Here is a 24,921-nt window from a genome sequence, read left to right as displayed (position 1 = left end):
AATACGGTACGTTACATACATAACATATAAAAGACACGTCAATCGACTGTGTTATCGGTAAGGCTTTGGGGCAACAGTAGGTTATCAGGAGTTAAGAGGTTTTTTTCCTTCTTTGAAGATTGATTTATTTATTTTAGAGAGAAGGGAAGGGGCAGAGGGAGAGAAGCAATCTCAAGCAGACCCACCGTCAAGTGTGTAGCCCGACGTGGGGCTCGATCCCAGGACCCCGAGATCACGACCTGAGCCGAAGGCAGATGCTCAACCCACTGAGCCCCCCCAGGCGCCCCTAGTCTGCTTACAGTGGACACACAATGTTATGTTCGTTTCAGGTCTAAGTGGCGAGGTTTGTGGGGAGTCAGAAGTTATATGTGAATTTTCAACTACAAAGGGGTGCGGGGGGCGGTCAGCACTCTTAACCCCCATATGGTTCTAGGGTAGATTTTAATTTATTTGTTTGATAGAGAGAGACACAGCAAGAGAGGGAACACAGGCAGGGGGAGAGGGAGAGGGAGAAGCCGGCTTCCTGCTGAGCAGAGAGCCTGATGCGGGGCTCAATCCCAGGACGCTGGGATCATGACCTGAGCCGAAGGCCCGATGCTTAACGACTGAACCACCCAGGCACCCCGGGTCAATTCTATACTTTTACAGGCTGAACTGTGTCTCCTCCAAATTTCGTACGTCAAAGCCCTGACCTCCCAGGACCTCGGAATGTGCCTGTATCTGGAGATGGGGTCTTTAAACAGGTGGTTAAAATTCAACGAGGCCAACAGAGGTGCCCTCATTCCGGGCCGGGTGCCCTTCTAAGAAGAGGAGATTAGGTCCCACGGAAAGAGACACCAGGGATGTGTGCACACGGAGAAAAGGCCACTTGAGAGGCACAGCAAAGGGGACTGGTGTCAGGAGAGGCCAAACCTGCCAGCACCTTGACCTTGCATTTCCAGCCCCCAGAACGGTAAGAAATACGTTTCCGTCGTGTGAGCCACTCCCGTCCGTGACGCCTCGTTACAGAAGCCCCATCAGGCCAGTATGCGCGTGTACATGCGTATCCAGGTGATCGAGGCATATCCCTACTGAAATGGAACTCACGTGCCACAACATTCAGTCTCAAAGTACGCCCATCCCTGGTTTTCTGTACACTCAGGCAGTCGCGGACACAGCTGTGCTTCTACCTGATCCCAGAACACTGACGTCACCCCCGCCCAAAGGCGCCGTTCTCTACAGTAGGATCAGTGACGAGAAGCTTTTTGGTGCCAAATATCCATTTAACGGTATTTTCTGCTGGTTTTTATCTTATCTTTTAATTAAAAATTTTTAAAGATTTTATTTATTTATTTGACAGACAGAGATCACAAGTAGGCAGAGAGGCAGGCAGAGAGAGAGGAGGAAGCAGCCTCCCTGCTGAGCAGAGAGCCCGATGCGGGGCTCGATCCCAGGACCCTGAGATCATGACCTGAGCCGAAGGCAGAGGCTTAACCCACTGAGCCACCCAGGTGCCGCATGGTTTTTATTTTTTTAATTCAATTTCATTTTTCTGCTGGACTTTAAAATGAGAAATAACAAAATACACGAAGGACCCAACTCTCTCAGAATCACCCAGCGAGGCCACCCCCTTCCCCCACCAAACACCGCGCCCAGCAAAAGCTCATCGCGTTCTCCTATGTGAGCTCTTGTCCTTGCCTGGCTTTCCCGGAGGCTGGAGTCGGTGAAACTTACTCCTCAAGACGGATCTATTTTTAAAGACATGAGCTCCTCATCCAGGTAACCACACGAACGAATCTCAAAAGCTAAGTGAGAGAAGCCAACTCAAAGGGCAGCAGCCGAATCATGGCACCTGTAGAACATTCTGGAAAAGGCAAAGCGACGGCAGAAGAGAGATCGGCGGTCGCCAAGGGACACAAGGCAAGGTTTTGGGGGGACAGGGCTGTCCTGTCTCTTTTCTTCTTTTTTAAATTAAATTAGATTTTTATTGATTTATTTTTGATCATGTTATGTTAGTCACCGTACGGTACATCATGAGACCAGCTCGTATCTTCAGGGCGGTGGCGGTTATAGGACGCATGAGCTCGCCAATGTTTAAACAGGTATGTGTACACCTAAAACTGGGGAGTTTTACTGAATGTTATTAAATAAACCCGATGTTAGGGGAAAAAAAAAAAGCTATCTTGATGGGGTACTTTGAGCGTGCCAGGCCCTTCGCTGAGCCGTGACCCCACTGTCAATCCGGGACGTGCTACGGTGCTCCCCAGTTAACAGCCCCTGAGAGCAAGCTGCCCAAGGTCACGGGGAAGAGCGGGAGGTCCGGACTCGGACCCAGGAGGTGGCCTCTCGAGTCCACCAGAGAGTCACCGGGCTGACCCTCCTCCCTTTCTTAGTATAAAGCGGTGTGAAAAATGCTCGTGAGCACAGGAGAGGGAAGCTGCGTCTTCACTGACTGATGAGAGAAAGGTCAGCCCATGAGGCTATGCGTGAGCTTGGCTCCTGCCGCCAAGCCGCCCGAGAGCTCCTGATTCTTGGTCTGGAGGACAGATGAGGCAGGCGGCCCCCATGTGGCATGTCCCCCCTGAATCTGGATGTTCAGGACATTCCGCTCCCAACGTCCTGTCCCCGCCCCAGCCTCTCCCCTGAGCGGGGGGTGAGGAGGTGAGTCCCATTATCCACCTGCTATCTCCTGCCACCCCCGGAAGGCCCCGAGCGCCGCGGGCACAACAGACATCTGACCCCACTCGGGATCGCGGCCTTCTCCTGCAACCCCCATCTCAGAGAATGGCATCACTGCCGCCCCGGGTGCTCAGCCTCGACCCCGAGCCATTCGGACCCCCCATTCTTGCACACCCCATGTCCGATGCATCAGCGCATCCTGACAGCCCATCTTCAGAACACGGCCTGAAAGTGACTTCTCACCGAGCCGCCGGCCTATCCCTGGGGCCAGCGCAAAGCCTCCTCCTTGGTCCTTGCTTCCGCCCTGCCCACAACCCCAAGGTCCCCTTCTATCTCACAGCAAGAGGAAAAAAAAAAAAGAGACCAGATCATGTCATAGTCTCTTTGGAATCTTTCAGTGAGTTCTCATTAAATGGAAAATAAAATCCAAAGTCTTTCAGCCAGGCCGAGACCCTCCGTGATCGCAACCCTGCTCCCTCCTGGGCTTTACCGCCCTGCCCTCACTCACTGGGCACAGCCATACCAGTGTATCACGGGCCTTCAAACACGCAACCATGTCCCCTGCCCCAGGGCCTTTGCACCTGCTCTTCCCGCTGCCTAAATGCTCTCTCACCAGATATCGGCATGCCTTGCAACCTTAGATAGGTTCCTCCTGCCCCTCTCTGCCCCCAGACCCCAGGTTCTAGCATTTCTCTCTCCCTGACATTATATGGTAGTCTTAGCCCACAAAACGGGCCAACTCAAGACGTGCATTATTTGAGTCTTCTGGAGCACCCTCATTCTTGTTCCTCCTGGTGCAAACCAGGGCCTCGGGGGACAGCACTCTGCCCCACGCCCCATCACCCGCCATGAAGGTATGCCACAAATCTCCCAATTTGGGGGCCATCGCCGTCAGCAGCACCCCGGTGCCCCCCGCCCTGGATACCCACACACGCCCAGAGAACGTGCAGAACGGTCCAGGAGAGGTAGCTGGCTGGCAGATACCAATTCCACGTGGAGACACACGGGCAGGTTGCTTTGGGTCTGGCAGGCCCAGGCAGGGTCCGGGCAACCTCCCGCTGGCCCAACTGGGGCCAAACCCTCCCTAACACCCCACTGTTCCGAAACACCGTAAGAGCCTGCCCCGATGTGAAGACCAAGATGGAGCTCTGGCGCTCTCCCCACCCCCGGCACTGGACCTGTCCCCCACCGCGGACACAGCCAGGCCTCACCTCTTGATGACAAACTGGATGCTGTTGCTCGCCTCCAGGATCTTCCGGAGCTTGGCGATCCCAAAGCAGTTGGGCCTGCGGAGGGAGATGCCTTCAGGCAGCCCCACCACAAACAGCTCCTCTGGGTACATCAGGAACTTGGAGTAGGGCACCTTGACGGGCTCCGAGATGCCAATGGCCTTGGCTGCGGAGACACGGCTGCTGTAGGGCCATCTGGGACCACGGGGGCCACGAGCCCCGGCTCCAGCCTCCCGCGTCGGCGGGGGTGGGGGTGGGGGTGGGGAAGCAGGTGGCAGGGCTCCCTCGAGAGTCAGTGCTGAGTTGACCACCCCCCAAACCCTGAGAGGTGGGTACCGTGACCCCAGCCTGCGGGCAAGAGACCGGGAGTTCAGAGGGCATGGGACACGAGGACGCAGGGGTTTCGCGAGACGGGAGAACGGGCGTGAAGCCTCCGGCCAGTGCCCAGCAAACCACTGGGGCCTAATAAAAGAACAGCCTCCCCTGCCTGCCCCACCCCCACCCTCGTTCCCGGACTCTCGAGTGGGAAAGGTCTTGCTGGGTAGGTGTCCTCCTGAGGACCCCGAAGGAGAGTGTCCGTGAGGACGGAGGGGCAGCTACGGCAGTGGACAGAACAGGTTCTGCAACCCGAGGCCAAGGCCGATTGGGAGCGCACAGGTGGCAAAGGCCAGGGGCCGCGTGGCAGGAGGAATGGTTTCCCCGGGAGTCCCCATCCCCTTCCCGGTGCGCCCTGGCCCCTCCGTCTCCTCCCTGCCTCGAGGGCAGGGAACAGGAGGGACCCAAAGTCCCTCGGCACACGGGGCCGCTGCAGGGAGGGTGCGCTGCCCGGGGCCCCGGCCGGCTCCTGGCTCACCGTATCGCGTGTTGAAAAGCAGTTCCACCTGCTTCCGTAAGGGCCGGATCACGTCTCCGTGGCTGTCTGGAAGGCAAAAGGCAGCCTGCTGGGCCTCCCCGGGGGCAGCGGGACCCCGCTTCGCAGCTCATGTCCCAGCTCTGCCGGCACCAAGAATGACCCTGCATTGGGACCTTGGAATGCGGGAAGGCCGGGGCCGTGGTGATAGCAGGAAAGCTACTTCCTCAGAAACGGCACCCCCGGACGGGTCCACAATTTCTGAACTCAACTGTCTGCTTCTAAAGCCAGGTCTATGGTGTAAAGATGTGGAAGATTCTGCTGCCTAAGCAGAACCACACATCTTTCGAAGCGCGTAAGTCATTCTAGACCGGCTCAGGGAGTGACTCGGCTAGTGGGCGAACAGCACGCCGGCACAGAGTACGCTGCCCCCAGGTGGCGGTGGGACGTTTCAACCTCCCCCACACGGAGGTGGGGCCGGGGTTTAGGGAAAGGACCTTCTCTCCTTGCACACCCACTCCCATTCCGTCCCAGGGGCAGGTACTCCCAAGAGGAAAGAGACCCATCCCCGCTTTGATCTCTCCTCCTGCACAACTCTCGCTCAGCGGGAAGGGAAGGAGCGCTGTTCCTGAGAAGGAGCAGGGCTGTTGGACACAAAGCTAATTTTGCGCTTCCCGGCCTCAATGCAACTTGCTCGGACTCCAGACTTAAAACCTTTGTGCAGCGGGTGCGTGTCTAAAAATAAAGATGGGAAATGCCCTGGATTTCCCTTAACCAGAACGAGCTGCGTGTGCCTCTGACCAGGCGTCTCCTCGTTCTAGAACACGGGTCTGTCAGGCGTCTCCTCGTTCTAGAACACGGGTCTGTCAGGCGTCTCCTCGTTCTAGAACACGGGTCTGTCAGGCGTCTCCTCGTTCTAGAACACGGGTCTGTCAGGCGTCTCCTCGTTCTAGAACACGGGTCTGTCAGGCGTCTCCTCGTTCTAGAACACGGGTCTGTCAGCTTCCTCCCACTCTGGGCAGCCCACAGGACGCCCACCTGCAAACGGGGGGCTGGGGAGTGATGGCGTGGACAGAACCAGAAACACCGGGGAGAGGAAGAGTTTGGGGGGGAGGACAGATGGGGTGATAGGATGGAAGGAAATGGACGGCGCCTCACCCTCCACAGGCCGCTCCTCGGGCCGCGGGTCCTCGCTGGGGCCTTTCTCTGAAAGAGAACAGAGGATGCCAGGAAGCCACGGGCATGGTCTCCGGGCCCTGTGCCGCAAAGGTCAGGCCGAACCGTGGGGTGCGGCAGGCTGACTCTGGGGCAGAGCACAGCGGGCCCCCCCGGATGGGGTCAGGGACCTTGATGCTGTACGGGCACCCCCACCCCTGTCTTCACACAGAGAGGCCAAGTTCAGAGCCACGTGTCCAAGCACGTTGGGTTCATACCCTCTGGAGACCAGACCCGTGTCGGTCGGGGCTTCTTGCCGCGTGCAAGGCTCTGCCCTCGACACGAGGACATGCAGGGAGACAAGGCAAAGCCCTCTCCTCCTGCTGTGACACCAGATCGGTCCCGGACGGCCGGTCAGCAGGGATGCCGCGAACAAAGACGGTTCGGTAAGGGGAGAGCAATTGGGCGCAGGCGCACGGAGCTACCCCAGGTCAGGGCGTCCGCGGGGCTCTCTGATGCGATGGCACGGACTTTCGCCTGAGCTCCGAGCAACAGACCCATCCTTGTCCGCAGACAGCTAGGACATGGCACGTCCACAAGGAAGGGGAGTACTGAAGTTATATGGGGGTGGGGACCTGTGCTAGCCTGTTGTTGAGGGAGAGGAGGGAAGGCTTCCTGGAGGAGGTGAGCACCTGGGCTGGAGATGAGGGTCTAGAAAAGCAGTGGGGGAGAGGGACTCAGGCAGGGAGGGAGGCGTAACGTGGGGGGGCCGTGGCAACAGCCACGCTACACAGCCTCCCTCCGCAGCAGCCCTTTATGGCCAGGGCTGGGCCCAGGAAGGCCTCGAGGGCTGGTCAGCACTTGAAACCACCGGGAGGGGCTCTAACCGGGGAAGCTCGCTGCCACTGTGTCTAAGCGCCTCCGAGGGCCTGTTTCAGCCCAGGACGGGCAGCCGAGCTAGAGGGCAGCAGGTCAGGCAGAGCCCAGGTCTGCCAGACTCCCGGCCGCCGGCCCGCGCCCATGTGCTCTCCTGCCACCTCCTGGAGGGCGCACGTGGGGACAAGGGAGACGAGGCACGGTCCCCTGTCCCAGGCGGGATGGTGAGCCGGAAGGAAAGGCGCTGATCCCGGGTGAGCTGCCGGGAGTCCACAATCACTCAGGACGGAGGGAAAAATGAGCCTGTACCTGGGATCCCCAGACAAGCCTGAGGCTTGGGGCACAACGTAGAAGGCGCTGGAAGGTTCTGGAGGGCAGGAGAGGACCCGTCCCCTCCATTCCCTCCAAATCCAGGTATCCTCCGCCCCACAAAGGAGGGGCTTCTGTAGGGCTGGGACCACTGCTGAGTGGGGGGCTGTGCCCCATGTGCTTTGGGGTCCCAAATTCCAAACGTGGGGAACCTGCCAGATTCTCCACCCAGACGCGGGGGGCTGGGCTATTCACCGGCTCGCCACGCCCCCCATTTTCCACTGTTGCGTAAGTGGCGACACCCTCCAGACACGACCGAGGGCACGCCAAGGACCCCTGTGCTCTAGAGATGCCCACGGCCTCTGGGAAGGGAAGGAGGGACAATGTGTGCCCGACCGTAGCCACATGCATCCGCACACGTGCAGAAAAAGGACACTGGAAGGCCAAAGGACGCGAACCGGGCAGCGGCTCCAGGAGGGGGCGGGGAGCGCCTCCTGGCTGGGTCGCCGGGCCCTGCATCATTTATTTTATAATGCACACGTGTCAGCACATGCACACACACCCCCCGTTCTAATCCACGGTGGTTCAGCATCTTCCTACTCCGTCGGTTTCGAGTGCGGTGCTGGGAAAGGCACCTCAGTCGGGCCGTCAGCAAACCCGAGCTCCAGCCCAAGGCTGGGTGCCACTGGGGAGGTGGACGGGCCAGACGGGACCTCAGGTTCCCACTCTCTGTCCCGCCAAAGAGGAGAAGCCATTCCCGTAGGTCTGCTGGTCTGTGGCCGCCCAGCCCCCTGCGATCCGGACGGAGACGGACACACGTGATCCTCTCTAAGGGGCACTGCGACCTGGGCGGCCAGGCCCCTCTGTCAGCTCATCCCGAGCCTCGGGTCACCCCACCGCTCCACAGACTGTCATCAAGTCCGGTCCCGTCCAGCCCAACGAGAACAGTCTTTCTTCACGACCACGGTATCAGAAGCCCATCCTGACCCACGGAGCAGACGAAGAGACACGCCCCTTCACCTCCCAGAGCGACGGTTCCAGCACTTTCTTCCGTCTTCCTGTGCTTTCCACAGCTGCCAACAGAGCAGCCCAGCGCCTTCACCGGCTCCCCACTCGCTGCCGATTTTGGGGGGCTGCCGGCAGTCCGTCAGGGGGATGCCACCAACAGGTCCCCGTCCCTTGTTACCAGTGACGTGGTCGCAAAGTCCTCCGTGCAGAAGACGCTGTCCAGGTTTCAGGTCATTTCCAAGGACCAGACCCCGGGGACTCCCAGGGGTGCTCGTTCTGACCCCTTGTCACGTTGACCCATTTCTGGAAAAAGCAACTGGGCGCACTGCCTCCTCACCAGCACCAGGAGGGCATCCCTTTCCCAACACGCACAGCAGAGGTCCCTCCCCATTCAGGGGTTCAGAAGAGGTGTCCCCTTCCTGTTCCCGAGGCTGTGCGTCGTCACGAGGCCCGGCGGTCTCTTCTGCGCGAGACTGTCCATCCGTGTTGCCACGGACCCCGGGTTACCCCACTCGGGTCCCCTTCTGGGGCGACTCCTGTCCCACAACAGATCGAGGATATCCCAGGTCAACTCCGAACAACGCCAAGGGCCCGATCTGGCCGCGGAGCTTCCCACGGGGTCGGCAGAGGCTGTCGGTGGGGCCGGGACATGCCTCCGCCTCCCTCTCAGCTCCCCACGCACCCATCCTCTATTACGTAGATGCTGAGCTTAAGGGCAGCCCCTGGGAACCCCCCCACCTGTTAAACGCCAGCTCCGAGCCTGTTCCCTGGGGAGCTCTACCTATACGACATGTGTCCTCGGGCTGTGAATTTTTCCTGCGGGTTCCAGGCCAGCGTTCTGGTCTCTGAAGGCCACGGTAACGTTATTCTTGGGTGCACCGCCTGTCCTCTCGTGAGGCACCTGCCAGGGCAGAATCTTGCCGCCTGAACTACCTTTCCCCGACTGACTGATCCATAAAACAGGAAGGACCGAGTCCCCTCCTGGGACACCGTTGCAAAGCTCCCCAGAGGAGGCTGGGGTCCCCGTGGTCCCCGCTTCTCCAGCTGGCCTGTGATCGGCCCCAGATCCTGGGGTCCCATGAGCCGACGATGAATGAGTCTCTTCTCACGGTTTGGCCGTCCGTGTGGACACTGAATCCAGAACCAAACCCGGAACGGGCACGGGCTCTGGCCGTCTGCAGATTGGACAGACCCTCCTCCGGAAGTCAGTTTTCCACGGGCGTCGGCTCAGACTCTGTCCCCTGCGACCTCTCCGGTGCTGTAGGTGGGGGACCACAGCCCGCGGACCCCCACACATCACCTCACTGGGCGGGACTCCCGGGTCCTCTTCCTGCTCTTGTTTCCGGAACATTTCCCCACTAGACGGGAGCAGACGAGGAGCAGAGACGTTCTGCTTTCACTCCGCCACCAGCAAACACGGCGCCACTGGGCTGGGCCGGTGGAAAACCTTCCATTTTTCCAGTCGTGAGTCTATTTTTGGTGTGTGTGTGGGGGGGTATGGATTTCTCAAGTGCAGCAAAGCACGCAGAAGACTATCATAATAAACACCCAGGAGCCCACCGGCCGGAAGGAGTGTGTTATTAGCGTCTGGTCATTTCTGCATCTGATTTTTTTTTTTTTTTGGCACCTGATTTTTTAATGAAACATGCAACAATACTGTTTTGATGTTTCCAAACTTCCATCAATGCTGTCATTCCTGCCTCCTGTTTCTGAGACCTCTTGGCCCTGTTTGTTTAATTTTACTGTTTTCAGAATAATCTCTTCGCCCACGTGGGGCTCGAACGCATGGCCCCGAGATCAGGAGTCCCACGCTCCATGAACTGAGCCAGCCAGGCGCCCCTGCGCTGGTCATTTAAACGCCGCCTGCTGTATGCTTCTGAATGCTATCCCCGGGCACCCCCGTTTTCTGCTCCCAATCGAGCCCACGTCGAATATCGCGCACACGGGAAACAAACAGAAGCCAGTCCAGTCCCCATCTTTGAGTTTCGTGGCCTGGCCCTGCTGGCATCCTGTATTTACAAAGCTTTACAAGTTTTAATTATTTGAATACTAACGTCATTTTCTAGCCTCTCTGTGAACCTTATGTCCCATACGTAACATAGCATCCGTCTTCAGGATAACCAACTTCTAAGAAATATCACCTAGTGATATTGACCGAGCGGCTCGATCAATTGTGTGTCCAACTTTTTGATTTTCGGTTCAGATCAGGATCTCAGGATCGAGCCCCACGTCGGGCTCTGCGCTCAGCATGGCGTCTGCTCGAGATTCTCTTTCTCCCTCTGCCCCTCCCTACATGGTGGTTCACACTCTCTCTCAAATAATCTATTTTTTTTTTTTTAAGATTTTACTTATTTGTTTGAAAGAGAGAGAGGGAACACAAGCAGAGGGAGTGGGAGAAGGAGAAGCAGAATTCTCGCTGAGCAGGGAGCCCGACATCGGGCTCAATCCCAGGATCCTGACGGAGCCACCCAGGTGCTGCTCAAAGAAATAATCTTAAAAAAAAAAAAAGACCTTTACCTATAATTCTTTTATTATCCATGATAAATACAGAACATCTGTTGACAATGGCTGGAGATGGGAGCTGGGCACCTGAAAGCTACTGGTTTCAATTCTACGTGTTTTTGAACATTTCCAAAATGAATTTAAAAACACAAGACCTAGAGAAGCCCACACCTCCCCTGCCGCTATCTACCTGCTGGGCCAGTCCTCTTGGCTAGGATACTGCAATAGTCTGTTCCTGTCTTTGTCCTCTGTCCCCTGCGGTTTATCCTGAACCCCATGATCGGAGTAAACATGGTTAAAATGTCACTCATTAGCTCCAACCACCATCCACCCCGTGAGGAGGCTTCTGTCTCCACGGAGTCATGCTCCCATTCTTTCCTTTGACATGCTTGCCCTGCATAACCCACACCATCACCCACCTGCCTCCCCGACCTCGCTTTCCCCACCTCACTCTGCGCTAGCCACCCCGGCCACCTTGCTTCTCTTCGGACATGCCGGGCACAACTGACCACAGGGCCTTTGCACACGCTATTCCTGCCGCCTGCAAAGCTCTTTCCTGACATCCAATGGCTCCCACCACCTTCAGGTCTTTGCTCCAAAGTCACTTTCTCAGTGAGGTCCTCTCTGACTCCCTAAGTCCTATAATAACAACTGTACCCCCGGCCCTCACGCCTCCCCCTTCTGGCTTTGTGCCCCCCACTGCACTTACCACCCTGACTTTTCTCTTTCACCTCTTGATTTGCTTACTCTGTCTCCCTGCACTAGAAGCACATGGACCTTGGTTGTCTGGTATACTGCTCTGGCCCCGGCACCTCAGACAGGACCTCCTGGAACACAGTAGGTGCTCAGTAAACAGTCACTGAATAATAGAACAAGTTAATTCACATGGGGATTCCTGGGCAAGATGCAGAAGCCAGACTTTATATAAACCAAGCCGACTGCAAGTTTCCAGAGAGGAACCCAGCCTGCGCGGGGAGTCAGGCACACACTGGGTTTTCCCTGGGGGTGTCCTGGCCCACCCCGTCTCCCTGTGATACCCCCGGGAGGTGGGCCCCCAGCCCATTTCTTACCAGTCAGCATCTCCATCCCGTAACCAGAATCTTCTGAGGGCAGATGCCCAGGCATTGAGTCTGTCATCTCCTCAGAGGTGGGCGAAGGGTCTGGAGACAAAAATGACCCCAGCATCTTCTGCCTGTCCCACCCCGTCATGGTCCCTTGGGGACCCCCAGCCCCACGTGCCCGCGGAGGGGGACCCTTCAGGAAGCCGTGCCCCTGGAACTCTGGGAGGGCAGCTTTAGTGACCAGCTGTGTCAGAGGCCTGGCGGGGGCCCGAGGGGGTGTGGGACCCCACACTGAGCCTCCGGGGACCACGTCCACCCTGTTTTTCACAGACGTGGACACCGAGGCTCCCGGGCCTTCAAGTCTGACCCTCCTATTCCCATACCTCTTCTCCTCCCCCTGCCTTCTAAATCCCAGGGGAGCCAGGCCTGAGAGGGCAGGCTGTGCGTGTAGGGGGCACCTTTAAGAAGGCTGGAGCCAACAGACGGGACCGTCAGCACAGAGGGGAGACACAGCTGCAAAGAGGGTATGCCGGACCCCACCGCTCTCGGGACTGACTAGAGACCCCTTCTTGGCCCCGGGGAGACAGAGGTGATAGCCCAGGAGGGGACATGGTGGTTCCGGTCAGCCCGGGGGCGGGAGGTGCTTGGTTCCTGGAGGTCCACGCAGGGCACCCTTCAGACACCGGTCCCTTACCTGGGACGGTGACCTGAATAATATCTAGATCCTCTGGCTCAATTTTAATGGGCCTCAGCCCACTCAGCTCCCCAGAAGTTCCTGCGAGGCGGGAATGAGGGATCCAGTTAGGTGCAGGCATACGCTTGGCTGGGCAAAGCAAACCATTCTAGAACATTCTTCCATCCACAACTTATTCATAACGCCCCAGGAAGTCATGCTGGCCCCGAGTTCCTGCCCAGCCCAGGAGTGGAGGGTCATCAGGCAAGCTCTGAGACCCACTGGCAAACAGGGGTGACACCGGAATCCAGGTGCCCCGACTCCCCCACAATGCCACCCACACCCTGCCTGGCCCTCCAGCCCCGCAGTGAGCTCCCAGGATGCTCAGAGGCCTGGGGCGCGGGGGGCAGGGACGGACAGTGTAACTCATCGGTACTGCGGGCGCATGGTCTGAGCTTGGCTCCCTCCTCCCCAAGGCTGTGGGGAGGGGAGACAGCGGGTGCTGGAGGATGCCCTCTCACCGCAGGACACACAGAGCGGGGTCCTGCTCCTCCTCACCTGGCCCACAGTCTTCAGAGACACCGTTCTTGTCTGACCTGTGGGAAGGAAGGAGACCGTGCATCAGCCCCAGCCCCCTCCTCCAGGCAGCCGGGAGCCCACGGGGGCTGCCAGCTCCACAGCCCCCGCCCTGGACCATATTCACCCCCCTGGGGTCCACAAGACAGTCCTCCCTACAGGAAAGATGCCCAGGGTGGGGGTCTCCCAGGCCAGCAGTCACCCGCTGCCCCAGCCGAGATGCTCCGTATCCTGGGGTACACGGTCTGGGTGTCCACCTTCCCCACCAGCTGGGAGCGCCTGCGGCCCGGCTTGGGCCAGAGCGGGAGCCCCACAGCTGAGCACAGTGCGGGTCGATCGGTGCTTGCAGGGGGCGGATTGAGAGCGGAGGGGGTACAGCCTGGAGGCGCTACCGAAGCCTGGGAGGAGGGGTAGGTAGCAAAGGAGGCAGGGCCCCGGACGGATGATCCAGTGAATTCACAGAGCACTGCTGGGGAGCCCCGGGCTGGGCTTGGGGCTTCTGGAATAAATGGGCCGTGCCCAGCCCCCAGGAGCCCAGAGCCTGGGTGGGGGGACACTGGCGGACAGTGGTGACCAGGCCATGAGCGGAGTGCAAAAGCCTTGTCCACTCGCAGGGCAGACGCCCGACCTAGTCCGGGGGCCAGGGAAGGCCTCCGAGACACGAGGCAACATCTGGCGAGATCCTGAGCAGGGACAGAGCTCTCCAGGTGGAAAAAAAGTCGGCAGAGACTCTGTTCTCCTGTCCCTTCGGGTTCTCCTCGGCCCGCAGCCGGGGAGGACACAAGGGTGTGTATGTCGGGGGCGGGGGTGTCTGTGCGGAATGACCCTGTGCTTACACACGGCGAGTGGGTGTCCGCAGCCTCTAGGCACGGCATCCTCTCGCCAGCCCCAGGCCTTGCTCCTCCCCGCAGGGGTCACACCACCAGCCCCGAGTGGCGGAGGCTGTAGGCCAGGGGCTGGGGCGGTGGGGGGCCTCACCGAGCAGTCCCGGGCAGCTCGAGGACAGCAGCGCGCGAGATCTCGGCAGAGGTATCCTCCGGGGGGCTGGCTGGCTCCAGCTTCGTGGGGTCTTTGGTAAACTTGTTCCCTGGGTAGAGATGTGGGGGAGGGGAAGGTCAGGGCCAAGGGCCTCCAGCCTCCATCCGCCTGCAGGGCACCCGGACAGGGGCCTGTGGGAGGCTCTTGGGGTCTGGTCTGGGCTCTGCCAAGCCAGGAATGGGTCCTGGGCAGAGGAGGAATGCAGGCCCCAGTGCCAGAGAAGGCCAGGGATCTCGGAGGACTGCAGGACAAAGCAGCAGCCAGAAATGACTGTCCTGACCTCACGTTCACTAGAACGCTGAGGGCTCCCTCGGAAAAGAGGCCAAGTTGCCCCCTGAGGCCGAACTGCAAAGCCGCCCTCTACCCCAGGAACTCGGAGGGAGACGCGTCTTATTACCATCCCCACTTCACAGATGCGGAAACTGAGGCCCGGGGGACCCTGGCCGAGGTCACAAAGCTGGGGGCATGGAGGGCCGGAACCGCGACCCAGGCACGTCCCACCCCAAGACCTGGGCTCCCTTTGCTGCACCAGGCAGAGCCCGACACTTCCTCCTGGCCGGGGATGTGCTGCCCATGGTGGGGGCCCCCGAGCCCTGCGTGTGCGGCCAGGCTCACCCCCAACTAGCTGAGCTTCAGGGCAAAAAGCAGAACCCACTTCATGGTATAGCACATGTTAGCTTCGTTATTCCCGAGGGGCTGTCTGCATCGGGGAGGCTCAGGCGCCCGCCCCACCCCAGGCTCCCGGTCTGACAGTACGACTTACTCGGCCACTTCAGAAAGGGCTGGCTGCTCCCCACGTACCTGTGAAAATTCGCTCATCAAACATCCTGGGGAGAAAGGAGAGACATCGTGAGGGCAATGCAGGCCTGGGCGCCCCCCCAGGCTCGGGAACAGGCCCCCATGCCCCTCTGAGACGCTCACTTGAGTCCCACACACACGACTACCGCTACAGAGCTGGGTCCCAGGCTGGTCACACGTGGGGGCAGGAGACGGCATGTTCCAGAATAGCCAGGCACCCCAAACCCCTTCTCTGCAGTCCCCACCTGGTTCTGGAGGCTCCAACCTGTTCATCGTGGCGCCCCAGGGGCTTCCTCCCACCCTGAGCTCTCTAAGGCCACCGCTGGAAGATGGCCCGGGGGCCGACCTCCCTCCCAAGAAGCTCTCTGTGTTCTGTGCAAGCCAGGCCTGTCACCAGATCACAGCCACTGGGGGCTAATGCACGGGACCCCTTACACATGTCTTGGAAGCCAACGGAGCCCAGGCAGGGAGGCCGTCGGGCAAGTGCACAACAGGGCCATGCCGTCTGCGCGCAGACCGTGCACAACAGGGCCATGCCATCAGCGCGCAGACCGTGCACAACAGGGCCATGCCGTCGGCGCGCAGACCGTGCACTGGAGGGACGGGTGGGGGCCTGTGGCCATTCGGGACCCCTGCATCGCCCTGCCAAGATGCCTGCAAGTCTGGGCCAGTAATGGCGGCAGAGGGAAGGTTGGCGAGGAAGCTGGGGTCACCCACACCCCCACCTCTGGGAACGGCTCTGCGACAGGCCCCTGGACCGGCCTGGACTCAAGAACCAAATGGCGCCCAAGGCAGGTCCAGCAGGAAATGTAAACAGGAGCCAAAGAGTCAGCGTGGGAGGCAGAGGCGGGGTCCCCTGCTGCTCCTGGGGGCCCCTGAGGCTGAACAGCAGTCACAGGACCAACTCTGGGCAAAACCGACTTTCTCTCTGAGGCCCACTTCCCCTGCGGGGGACGAGGAACTGCAGGCCTCAACTCTGGTTTTATGATCAAGTCACCTACGTATCGCCGAGCCCGAGGGCCAGGGGCTCGAGAGAGTGCATGGTCTGCCCGGGTTCCTGGGGGACACGGAGGTCTGATGTGGCTCCAGGCAGACGCCCTTACGGGCTGCCCGGCCCGGAAGGCCCATTTGACGGGCGCAGACGGGGGTCTGCTGTCCCTCTCCCAAACCCGCCCCAGGCTTCTAGAATCCCTTCCGGACACTTGTCCCCCTTAAGTCCTGCTTTAGCTAGAAGCTGCGTGTCCACTCCTCAGGTGGAAACTTGGATCCTCTCGCCGGGGGCTGGTGTCCTGGCAGAAACTGGGGTTTTGGGGTCCGGGCAGCTCGCCGGCCACCGCTGATACCCTCAGGCCTCATCGAGTATCTTCTCCCCTTGACCTCCCGCCACCCCCCAGACACATGGGTCGGGGCAGAGACTCCACCCGCTGGCAGCTCCTAAGCCCTTCTCCCGACTCATTTCTGCCTGGACCACCTCACAGGCTCGGCTGACCGGCCGGGCCGAGTAACAGCCCAAAACGTCTGGAGGGCCCGGGACGGAGCAGCCGCTGTTCCGTGCGCGTCAGTCACGTCCAGTCCTCGGGTCTCCCGTCAGCGGTGTGAGGCGTGGACAACCACGAGCCCCGTTTCACGGAGGCGGAAAGGGAGGCACAGAGCAGTTAAGTAACTTGCCCGAGGACACACAGCTGGGAAAGGGAGGGCCAGGAATCGAACCTGGGCTGTCAGCACTTTACCCGTCTTTTATCCACGAGAGGAGGAAATCAAGGGAAAGGACTCAGGTTTCCTGAGCATCAGGCGTGTTGTCTGCCTCATTTTATGTCGAGAAAAACTGGGGGGTGGGGGAGGGGCAGCCGCGGGTGTGAATACATCATTGTCCTTATTTTTACAAAAAAGGGCACAGGCTCAGAAGAGAGGCGCTATTCAAGGTTATCACGCTGCGAGTGACTTTAGGCCCAATCTGCTTGATGCCAAGGCCGCCTCCTCCAGGAAGCCCCACAGGCTTGCTGCTCAGATGCCCACTGACTCGACAACCGGAAATCTGCTGTCCTCTCATGCCCTGGACTCATCACAGGAGGGAAACCCTCGCTTCCCCCCACCCCCAACCAATGACTGGTAGTGGCCTCTGGGGACCGGTGGGGACTCTGCCCGCTGTGTGTGAGGTCCTCAGGGGAGCCCAGTGAAGAGCGGGGCCTATAGGAGCCACGCGGCAAATACTAGCGAAGAATCGAATACGGTACGGTTTAGACTGAGGGCGGTCAAGGTCAGCCACGGTGAGGACCCAAATACCAGGGTCCGGCACATACGGGGACACCGAGGCGTCCCCGCAACCTTCTTCTCACCTAGGCCCCGTCCCCCTCGCAAGAGTCAACACTTGGGCAGCAGCAGGAGAGAGTTACACTAGACGCCAGTGGGCACTGCCTGACTACTGACTCCAACACACTCCAGAATGATCTGTCAAGTGGGACCCCACAGTCAGGGTCGTGAGGGCACAGGAGACGGCGCAGAGGCGGCCCCGCCGCCACAAGGGAGCAGGCGAGACGCTCCTCCTCCTATCAGAGGGGACCCCCTTTCCCACCGCCGTGGGAGCCCTGGCGAGCCCTCCCCGGCCCAGGCTGACAACGCTCAGATCCCGTCTCCGGAGCATCTCCAAGTCAGCACATCCCGCGTGGACTTCCCACCGCACCCCTGCTTCCCCCGATCGTACGCTCAGACACACGGGGTGATCCCGGCCTCCGCGCTCCCCTCCGTGCCCCCACATCCAGCCGGCACGATTCTAGCCCAAAAGCAGCCCCTCGTTCCCTCCGCCCACCACACCAGGCCTCCTCCTGAGTCTCCCCACCCCTGCGGCTTGCTGCTCACCCCCCAACCTCCGCAACCCCGCTCTGGCCTCCAGCAACCCCGCAGAGGTCCTTCCCACGGCTGGAGAACAGCGCTGTGCTCTCGGAGCAGACCCCCAGCCCCCGCCCGGCCTCCCCGCGTTCGCCCCGCACGCACACCCTGGGCAGCTGCCGTGTCCCGGGGGGCCGCTCTGGGCACTGGGGATTCAGCGATGAGACCAACACAATCCTTGCCCTCGGTCCCGGCGTCAGTCTAACGGGCACACGCGTGAGCACAGGCACACGCCAGAAGCGAGCCCTCACAGAGCTCCGGACGCACGGTGCTGCCCGGAGGCAGGGGGCTGGCCACCCCTCCGTCTCTAAGCAATTAGGAGGAAGTGTCCCGGGCAGTCTGGGCATTCCCTGGAGACCCTGATGCTTCCTGGGAGGTGGGTCCAACCAGCAAACTCCCCTGGAGTCGGGAGCAGAGGCTGGGGGATGGGCGGTAGCGGTCTCCCTCCCCCACACTCCCCCCCCCCCGCCCCCCGCAACCAAACTCAGCTACCCTGGGGGGGCTGCTGCTCCGGAGAGCATCCTGTCTGCTCACCCACCCACCCCCGCACCAGAGGAGCCGGCTGCCTGGGAGGGCGGGGAGGGCGTCCAGCCCCCAGCAGGTAGGGCAGCCCCATGTGGGTGTGAAGGGGAGAGACCGCCCGTCCCACCTGAGCTCAGGTGAGCTCCTTTCCCAAGGCAGTAAGTTCAAAGGCCTCAGGTCTTCATTAGTGGGAGGAAAACACCTCTTACAAAGAACCGATCGGGCCAGGCTTGGGCCGGGCTCTGTGCCTCTGTTTCCCGTTCAGGCCTCAGAAGGGGCCAGGCAGTGGGGGGCCCCCGCACAGCTGCCAGGTTAAGGAGCCGGACACCCCCTCCCAGACACCTGCCTGTTCTGTTGGCTGCGTCCGAACCCCTTCACTCCAGCCCTGTGCCGTCATCGCCTCCTGGGGGCCCCCGCCCCCTCCTCACCCCGTTGTTCCCCCCGCCCAGACACCCCGGCACCCCAAGCTCGGGCCCCGCCCCCCACCCCGTACCTCTTAATGACGAAGTGGATGCTGTGTCGCTCCTCCAGGATCCGCTTCAGCTTGGGGACCCCGTAGGTGCAGGGGCGCTTAAAAGGGATCTTGTCCGGGATGCCCACGATCTCCACAGCCTCCGGGTCGCAAGCAATCTTCCTGTAGGGGACGGGGACCATGTGGTCCAGGCCCAGGGCTTCCGCTGGAAGACAACGGCAAGGCTGAGCACGGACGGGAGCGGCGGGACATGCGGGGCCCCAGGGCCGCGGGCGCCGGGACCTTCCCCCGCCTCCTCCCCTGCGCCGAGCCGGCCATGCAGCAGCATGTCGCTTCCTCTTGGAAACTGCCCACAGGCTCCCATCCCCCTCAGCGACAGCCAGAGTCGCTGGGCTTATGAGGCCCCATGTGACCGGGACGCCATCACCGCTGATATGAGGCCCCTCCTTTCACCCCTCAGCTCACCCTGGTCTCTCCAGCCTCCTTGTTGCTTCCCTAACAGGCCAGACACACACCTGTCCCAGGGCCTTTGCACATGCTTTTCCGGCTACTGAGACGCTCTCCTCCCAGATCACCATTCACTTCTCTTCCTCCCTTTCCCCACTCAAGCGTCTCCTCCAGTGTCCCCTCATCGGCCGACAACAGCCCCTTCCATCTCTCTGGCACACCCTGCTCTGTTTTCTACCCCCCTTTTACTGTGACCCGACACCATAAGCATATTCATCTGTGTGCTCGTCCACTGTCCGGAAGGTCAGCTCCACGGGAGCAGGGGGCAGTCGCTGCTCCACGCCTGGGATCCAGACAGGATGGGACACAGGCTAGCTGCTCCCTGCACCCCATGAGTGGAAAAAAGGCTAAAGCAAGCTTCTCAGCAGGACCCCTCCAGCCCCCCAGATATGCTCTTTCCTCCAGGGGGGCGTCTGGCTTTCCTCTCACTCATCACGGACAGAAACGAGACACTGACAACTTTGCCAACGGCAGTGTAGACAGAATCCGGGCTTAGGAAGTGGTGACTCGTTCCTTTCTTCCTTCCAGACCTGGCCAGGTTCCCCCCTGCCCCGTCCCTCCTGATTCCCGCGAGGGTCCTGCGTCCCCGGGGCCCTTCCTCGGGCCCCTCCCCATCCTGGCCTCGCTCCTCTGTCCACACGGCACTTTGCCTGTGTCCCGGCAAGTGCCAGCCCCGAGCTGGCCTCCCCCGCGGCCACACAACTGGCCGGGACGGGGCAGAGCTGCCCAGGGCCCTCCCTGGCGCGCCGTCAAGACTGTTTTCCTGTTGATGCAGCCAGGTCTGCGTCGGCGGCTTTGGCAGCCAGATCCTACTGTGAAGCCACACTTAGCTCGTTGTCAAATTAAACCCTCGAAATCTCAACAGCTGTCAAACCACATCTCCTCCCCCCACCCCCAGCCCCAGCCCCAGCCCCAGCCCCAGCCGGCGAGCGCCGGCTCCGGTGAGTCTGCGTGCACCCATCTCCACTCGGGTTCATGTCACTTGCTGGGCCGGTCTCTTCGGCCGCGAGGACGCCCGGTGGACAGAAGGTGACCCCGCCTGGCCGCCAGCCTCTGCTCCCTGGGAAGGTGAAGTCGCAGCCGCCAGGCGGGAGCCTCTGTCCCTCGTAGTCTCAACCTCCTCCCAGGTGACAGGGTCCCGGAAGCCTCCCGGAGGCGGCGGATCCTTCGTTGCTTCCCTGTTCGATCCCCAGCCCCGCCGCTGCACCCCCAGCCCCACGGCTGGCCCCTTCGCCCAGAGCTGGTGACCAGAAGGGCAGACCCGGGAGCAGGATCCGTTAGTCTAGGGTGTGCGGGATGCCACAGGCTGCCACTCGAGATCCTCACCCCCGGGGACGTCCCCAGGCCTCCGGGGAACTTCCTTCTCCCCAGCGCAGCTGCAGGGGAAGCTCTGGCCTGAGAAGGGGCAAGGCCTCAGCCACTCCGAGTCCAGTGCTCCTCCCTGGCTTTGGACGGGGCGAGGCCAGAGCTGGGCTGGCATGGCGGAAGGCTCAGCGTTCTGGACGCCTCCAGAGTACACAATAGGCAGGAAGACGGGCAGCTGCTGGGCCAATCTGGCTGGGGCAGAACGCTCCCAAGGCAGCCCTCCCCAGATTGCCATCCAGCTCGCACGTGCCTTGATAAGAGGAGGGGTTAGGAGGAGTGGGTCCCCGGAGAGACCACATCAAAGGTCATCAAAGGTGCTCAGCCCATCCCAGACTCCTCACTAGGCCTCCGGAGCCTACCTCCTGCTCAGCCCCACCCCAACCCAGAAGGCGCAGCTTGCCAAAGCCTCACGGCGGATCAAAGGGCACCTCCTCCAGGAAGCCATCCCTGACTCCTCAAGCCTGGGGAGACCTCGCTTTCTTCTGAGCTGCCCTGTCTTTCTGAGGGCCCCCACCCCTGCGTATTACCATACACTACTCCGTCCTACTGCACGCGGTTGCACACACCCGTAGACACCTCTCCCGACACCTGCCAAGCACCTTGAGATCCGCGGCGGCCTCCGGGCCTGGCACGAGGTAGGGAGTGGGGCGCTTAAAATTCGTGACCCGTAAGTGAGTGAACCAGTAGATGCGTGAGAAGAGAAAAGAGAGGAGGGGCGAGGGTGACAGGTGACCTAAGAAGGGTGACGGGTGACCTAAGAAGTCGCCTGGTCTTCAGTGTTCCCAAACCCCCAGTTATTTCCTTGAGTGACAGGGCTGAGGAGAGAGTCTTTGTTTTTCCCAATAAGCCCCCTTCAGCCCATCAGAATTTATGATAAGGAGGGGCGGGCCCCCAGCGCCCTCAGGATGGGGACAGTTGCCGGGGCAACCAACCACCTGATGAGAGGGTGGGCACTACCCGCCTCATCCCCTACCTCCTGGGAGGGGCGAAGACTGAGCTAATCATGGAGGGGGTGGTATTTTAATCAACGCTGCCTATTTCATGGGACCTCTGTAAAAACCCTAAACGAGAGGCTTCAGAGAGCTTCTGGGTTGGTCGGCCCCTGTGCCAGGGGGGTGCACCCCAAAACCCCCCAGGACAGAAGCTCCGGTGCTCAAGACCCTTCTGGACCTCACCCTAGGTGTCCCGTCATCTCCCTGCTCATCTGTATCCTTTATAATAAACCGCTAAAGACAGATAAAGCGTGTCCGGGTTCTAGCTGCTGTTCCAGCAGACCGTCCGAACCTGGGTGGGGGAGGGGGGCTGTCGCGGGAACCATGGATGTGGAGCCAAATGGGACAGCAGTGCAAATGTCCTGGGGCCACCTTATGGGACTGAGTCCTTCACCTGCAGGCTCTGCGTCACTCCGGGAGGTCCGTGTCGTGACTGAACTGTAGAGGCCACCCAGACAGAGCACTGCTTGCCGTGGAAAACCCCCTTTGGGTGTCAGAAGCGTCAGAGGGAGGGTTTTCCTTTAGCAAGGCAGGAGGGGAGGGAGGAAGAGGAAGAGAGGAGAGAAAGAGGCAAAAGCCCCACCCTGTCCTTTCTGCTTAAGGTGAGAAGGCCAAGGCGAGAGAGGCAGGCAGCCGACTCCTCTCTTGGTCCCCGGGGGCAAGCGGCTGTGGACTCCCAGCACAGTGCTCCTCCCAGACCATGCGTGTTCAGGAGGCTCCCAGGGTCCCTGCCCCTCCTCTCCGTTGGCAGGCCTGGGTGGCATCCGTCCCTGCCCTCCCTTCGCCCCACGGGGCAGAGGGCGCTGACGTGCGCTCTGAGCCTGGCGCTGTCCTGGGTGCTGGGGACATTCGGAGGGGCCGGCGCAGACACAGACAAGGCACGTCAAACGCGGGACGCGTACAGGGAAGGGCCCATCGGGACTCTGGGAGCCCCATGGCCCGGGCTGAGCCTCGAGGAACCAGTGGCAGTCTGTTCCCCAAACACCCCAAGGGCACGCCAGGCAAGGGGGGCCCGGCACAAAAGTAAGGGGGTTAGGGAACGGCGCAGTCTGCGGGGGACCTGCGAGCGTGAGGCCACGGCCACTCTCCTGGGTCTCCCCTGCGGGGGGTGTCATCCTCCCCCAACCCCCCGGCCCGCGACCCTGCAGGGGAGTCCAGCTTGGGGCTCTGCCAACGGTCCCGCCCCCTGGAAAAGTCTGGAAGGGAAATATTGACACAACCGCCCCCTCCCCAGACGCCGGTACCAGCATATGGCTCCCGCTGTCATGTTAGGGAACACGAGTGATTGCCACGTAATGAGATGCTCCACACGCTGCCGGGGGCCACGCGGCGGGCCGCGCCGCCCACTCACCATATCTGCTGTTGAACAGGATCTGCACGCACTCCCGCAGCGTGTTGATGTCCTCGGTTTCCTTTATGAAGGTGTCCCACTTCTCTATCAAAACACCGGAGGGACGAGGGAGCGTGGGTCCGGGCAGGGACGCCACGGCCCCGCGGCTCCCCCTTCACCTCCCCCATGCGACCCTCCCCCCCGTGGGGGCCTGGGCCCCCGAGACGGCCACACTACAGGCCCCCAGAGTCCCACAGAGGGGCTGAGCTCTCTGTTCACTGCCGCCTCGGACACGCCGCCTCCTCCGGCAGGCGACCCTGCCCAGATCCAGGGTGCTCGGAGGGCCTCCCCCACACTCCCCGGCTCTTCTCTTGCCTCTGTCGGCCCCCGGGGTCGGTGTGCACAATGCGGGCTCAGCCTGTCCCTCCCGTGTGTCTCCTGCCCCACACAGGCAGGGGGTCTGCGGGGGCGCTCCCTGAGAGGAGTCGCCGAGTCCTGCCCTCGGAGGCACTAACCCTGAGGCTTTGCACATCCCGGGTCTTCCCCGGCCTTGGCCCCGTGGCCTCCCTCAACCCTCGGCTCTGCTGGTCTCTTCCCCGGAAACAAAGCCTCTGCCTCCACTTACTATTAATAACTAGAGCCACCATTTGGATCACGGTAACACCATTATAAATGCCGCCTTTCATTTATTTGTTATTTTTGCTTTTTAAGAGATTTTGTTTATCGGTCAGAGAGCGAGCACTAACAAGGGGAGAGGCAGGCAGAGGGGGGGAAGCAGGCTCCCCGCTGAGCAGGGAGCCCGATGCGGGGCTCGACCCCAGGACCCTGGGATCATGACCTGAGCTGAAGGCAGATGTTTCACTGACCGAGCCACCCAGGCGTCCCCCATCTTTAATTTATGAAGGGCTTATCTGTGTTGAATATTTTATATATTACATCTCAGTTCGTCCCTCATGGCAGCTCTGAAGCACAGACGATATTCCCACTTCTGAGGCTGGAAAACTAGGCTCAGAGAGGCTGAGAGTTTTGCCGGAGATCACCCAGCAAGCACCCAGCACGCGGCTGGTTCCCCCTTGCCCACCACGGCCTCCTGTGATGCTACCGTACCAGGGATGGACCCCGTGCGGGGCCGTGGGGGTCTGCATTCTGATCTCAGGGGGTGACGTCTTCTCAAAGAGCCTCTCACGGAAGGTGAGGCCGAGACCCCCACCGTGTGTCACTGCCAGGCAATCTCGCTTCACCCCCAGCCACGAATCCCAAATAACCGCATGGTACTTATAAAACCCATCCACGTAGTTCTGTGGTCCTCCCGTCTTCAGGAGGTGGAGTTCAGACGGCCTTCAGCAGCCACTGCCGGCACCCCAAGTCCAACCTCGTGACACAGAAATCCTGAGCCAGAAGCACCCGGCTAAGCTGTTTTCCAAATTCCAGACCTGCCCGAACTACAACGTGTAAACGCTTGCTGGTTTAAGCTAAGTCCTGGGGCAGTTTGTTACACAGCAACACCTAACTGTTACACCGCGTTTCACTCCCACGCCCCTGGCGCAGAGCCGTCCCTCCCTGCTCTCCCAAAGGCCCAGCGGACACACCTCCATTTCGGGAAGCAGCGCCCTCAGCCCCGGACCCCGACTGGGGTCACGGCGCCACTGTGGGTACCGCCCTACCTGACTTGTCGTGGACGATGGAGAAGAGGATACGCTTCGAGGCATGGACGTTCTGGATGAGGGGACCGCCGGGCCCGGGGGGCTTCTGTCCTGGACAAGGGAGAGGAAAGGCGCACGTTCGAGGCCCCCCCCCGCCGCCCACCCCGATCTGGCCTGGATGCAAAGATGCCGGCTCCGGGGTAACAGTCTCATCTATCAAGGGGAACTCAGAGCTCTGACCTAGGGTCGCAAGCTCAGGGCAAGTTCCCTGCCCGGAGGCCTGAGACATTCTTCAGCAGAGTTTGCGGTCTGGACGGCAGATCAGGGAGGCCAGAGTCAGGATGCCCGACGACGGGTGGGGACCCCAGTTTAGGCGTGTGAGTCCATCCCGCTGCTCAACCCACCGTTTGGCCGGGGGTGGGGAGGAGGGAAGGGGAGTCCTTTTTTCTCCTTCTCCTAATAGTAAGTGCA

At 60.7% G+C, this 24,921-nt stretch overlaps 1 protein-coding gene across 4 annotated transcripts in view; it reads right to left on the bottom strand.

The window, feature by feature from the left end:
• The window catches only part of GTF2IRD1 (GTF2I repeat domain containing 1), a 96,243-nt gene that overhangs the window by 32,193 nt on the left and 39,129 nt on the right, over positions 1 to 24,921 (bottom strand). For all 4 annotated transcript variants that reach the window (XM_059154645.1, XM_059154642.1, XM_059154644.1 and 1 more), the window contains exons 7-17: positions 24,472 to 24,561; positions 22,829 to 22,912; positions 18,635 to 18,818; positions 14,737 to 14,762; positions 13,876 to 13,984; positions 12,880 to 12,917; positions 12,343 to 12,423; positions 11,658 to 11,747; positions 5,896 to 5,943; positions 4,741 to 4,806; positions 3,870 to 4,053 (exon numbers count right to left, since the gene is read on the bottom strand). In XM_059154645.1, the coding sequence (XP_059010628.1) occupies positions 3,870 to 4,053; positions 4,741 to 4,806; positions 5,896 to 5,943; positions 11,658 to 11,747; positions 12,343 to 12,423; positions 12,880 to 12,917; positions 13,876 to 13,984; positions 14,737 to 14,762; positions 18,635 to 18,818; positions 22,829 to 22,912; positions 24,472 to 24,561 (1,000 nt within the window). The remainder of the gene's footprint in view (positions 1 to 3,869; positions 4,054 to 4,740; positions 4,807 to 5,895; positions 5,944 to 11,657; positions 11,748 to 12,342; positions 12,424 to 12,879; positions 12,918 to 13,875; positions 13,985 to 14,736; positions 14,763 to 18,634; positions 18,819 to 22,828; positions 22,913 to 24,471; positions 24,562 to 24,921) is intronic.

This window comes from Mustela lutreola, chromosome 17 (assembly GCF_030435805.1).
Source record: "Mustela lutreola isolate mMusLut2 chromosome 17, mMusLut2.pri, whole genome shotgun sequence".
Classification (NCBI taxonomy): domain Eukaryota; kingdom Metazoa; phylum Chordata; class Mammalia; order Carnivora; family Mustelidae; genus Mustela; species Mustela lutreola.
Note: the sequence above shows the minus strand (reverse complement) of the source record. Positions and strands in the feature narration are given on the sequence as shown.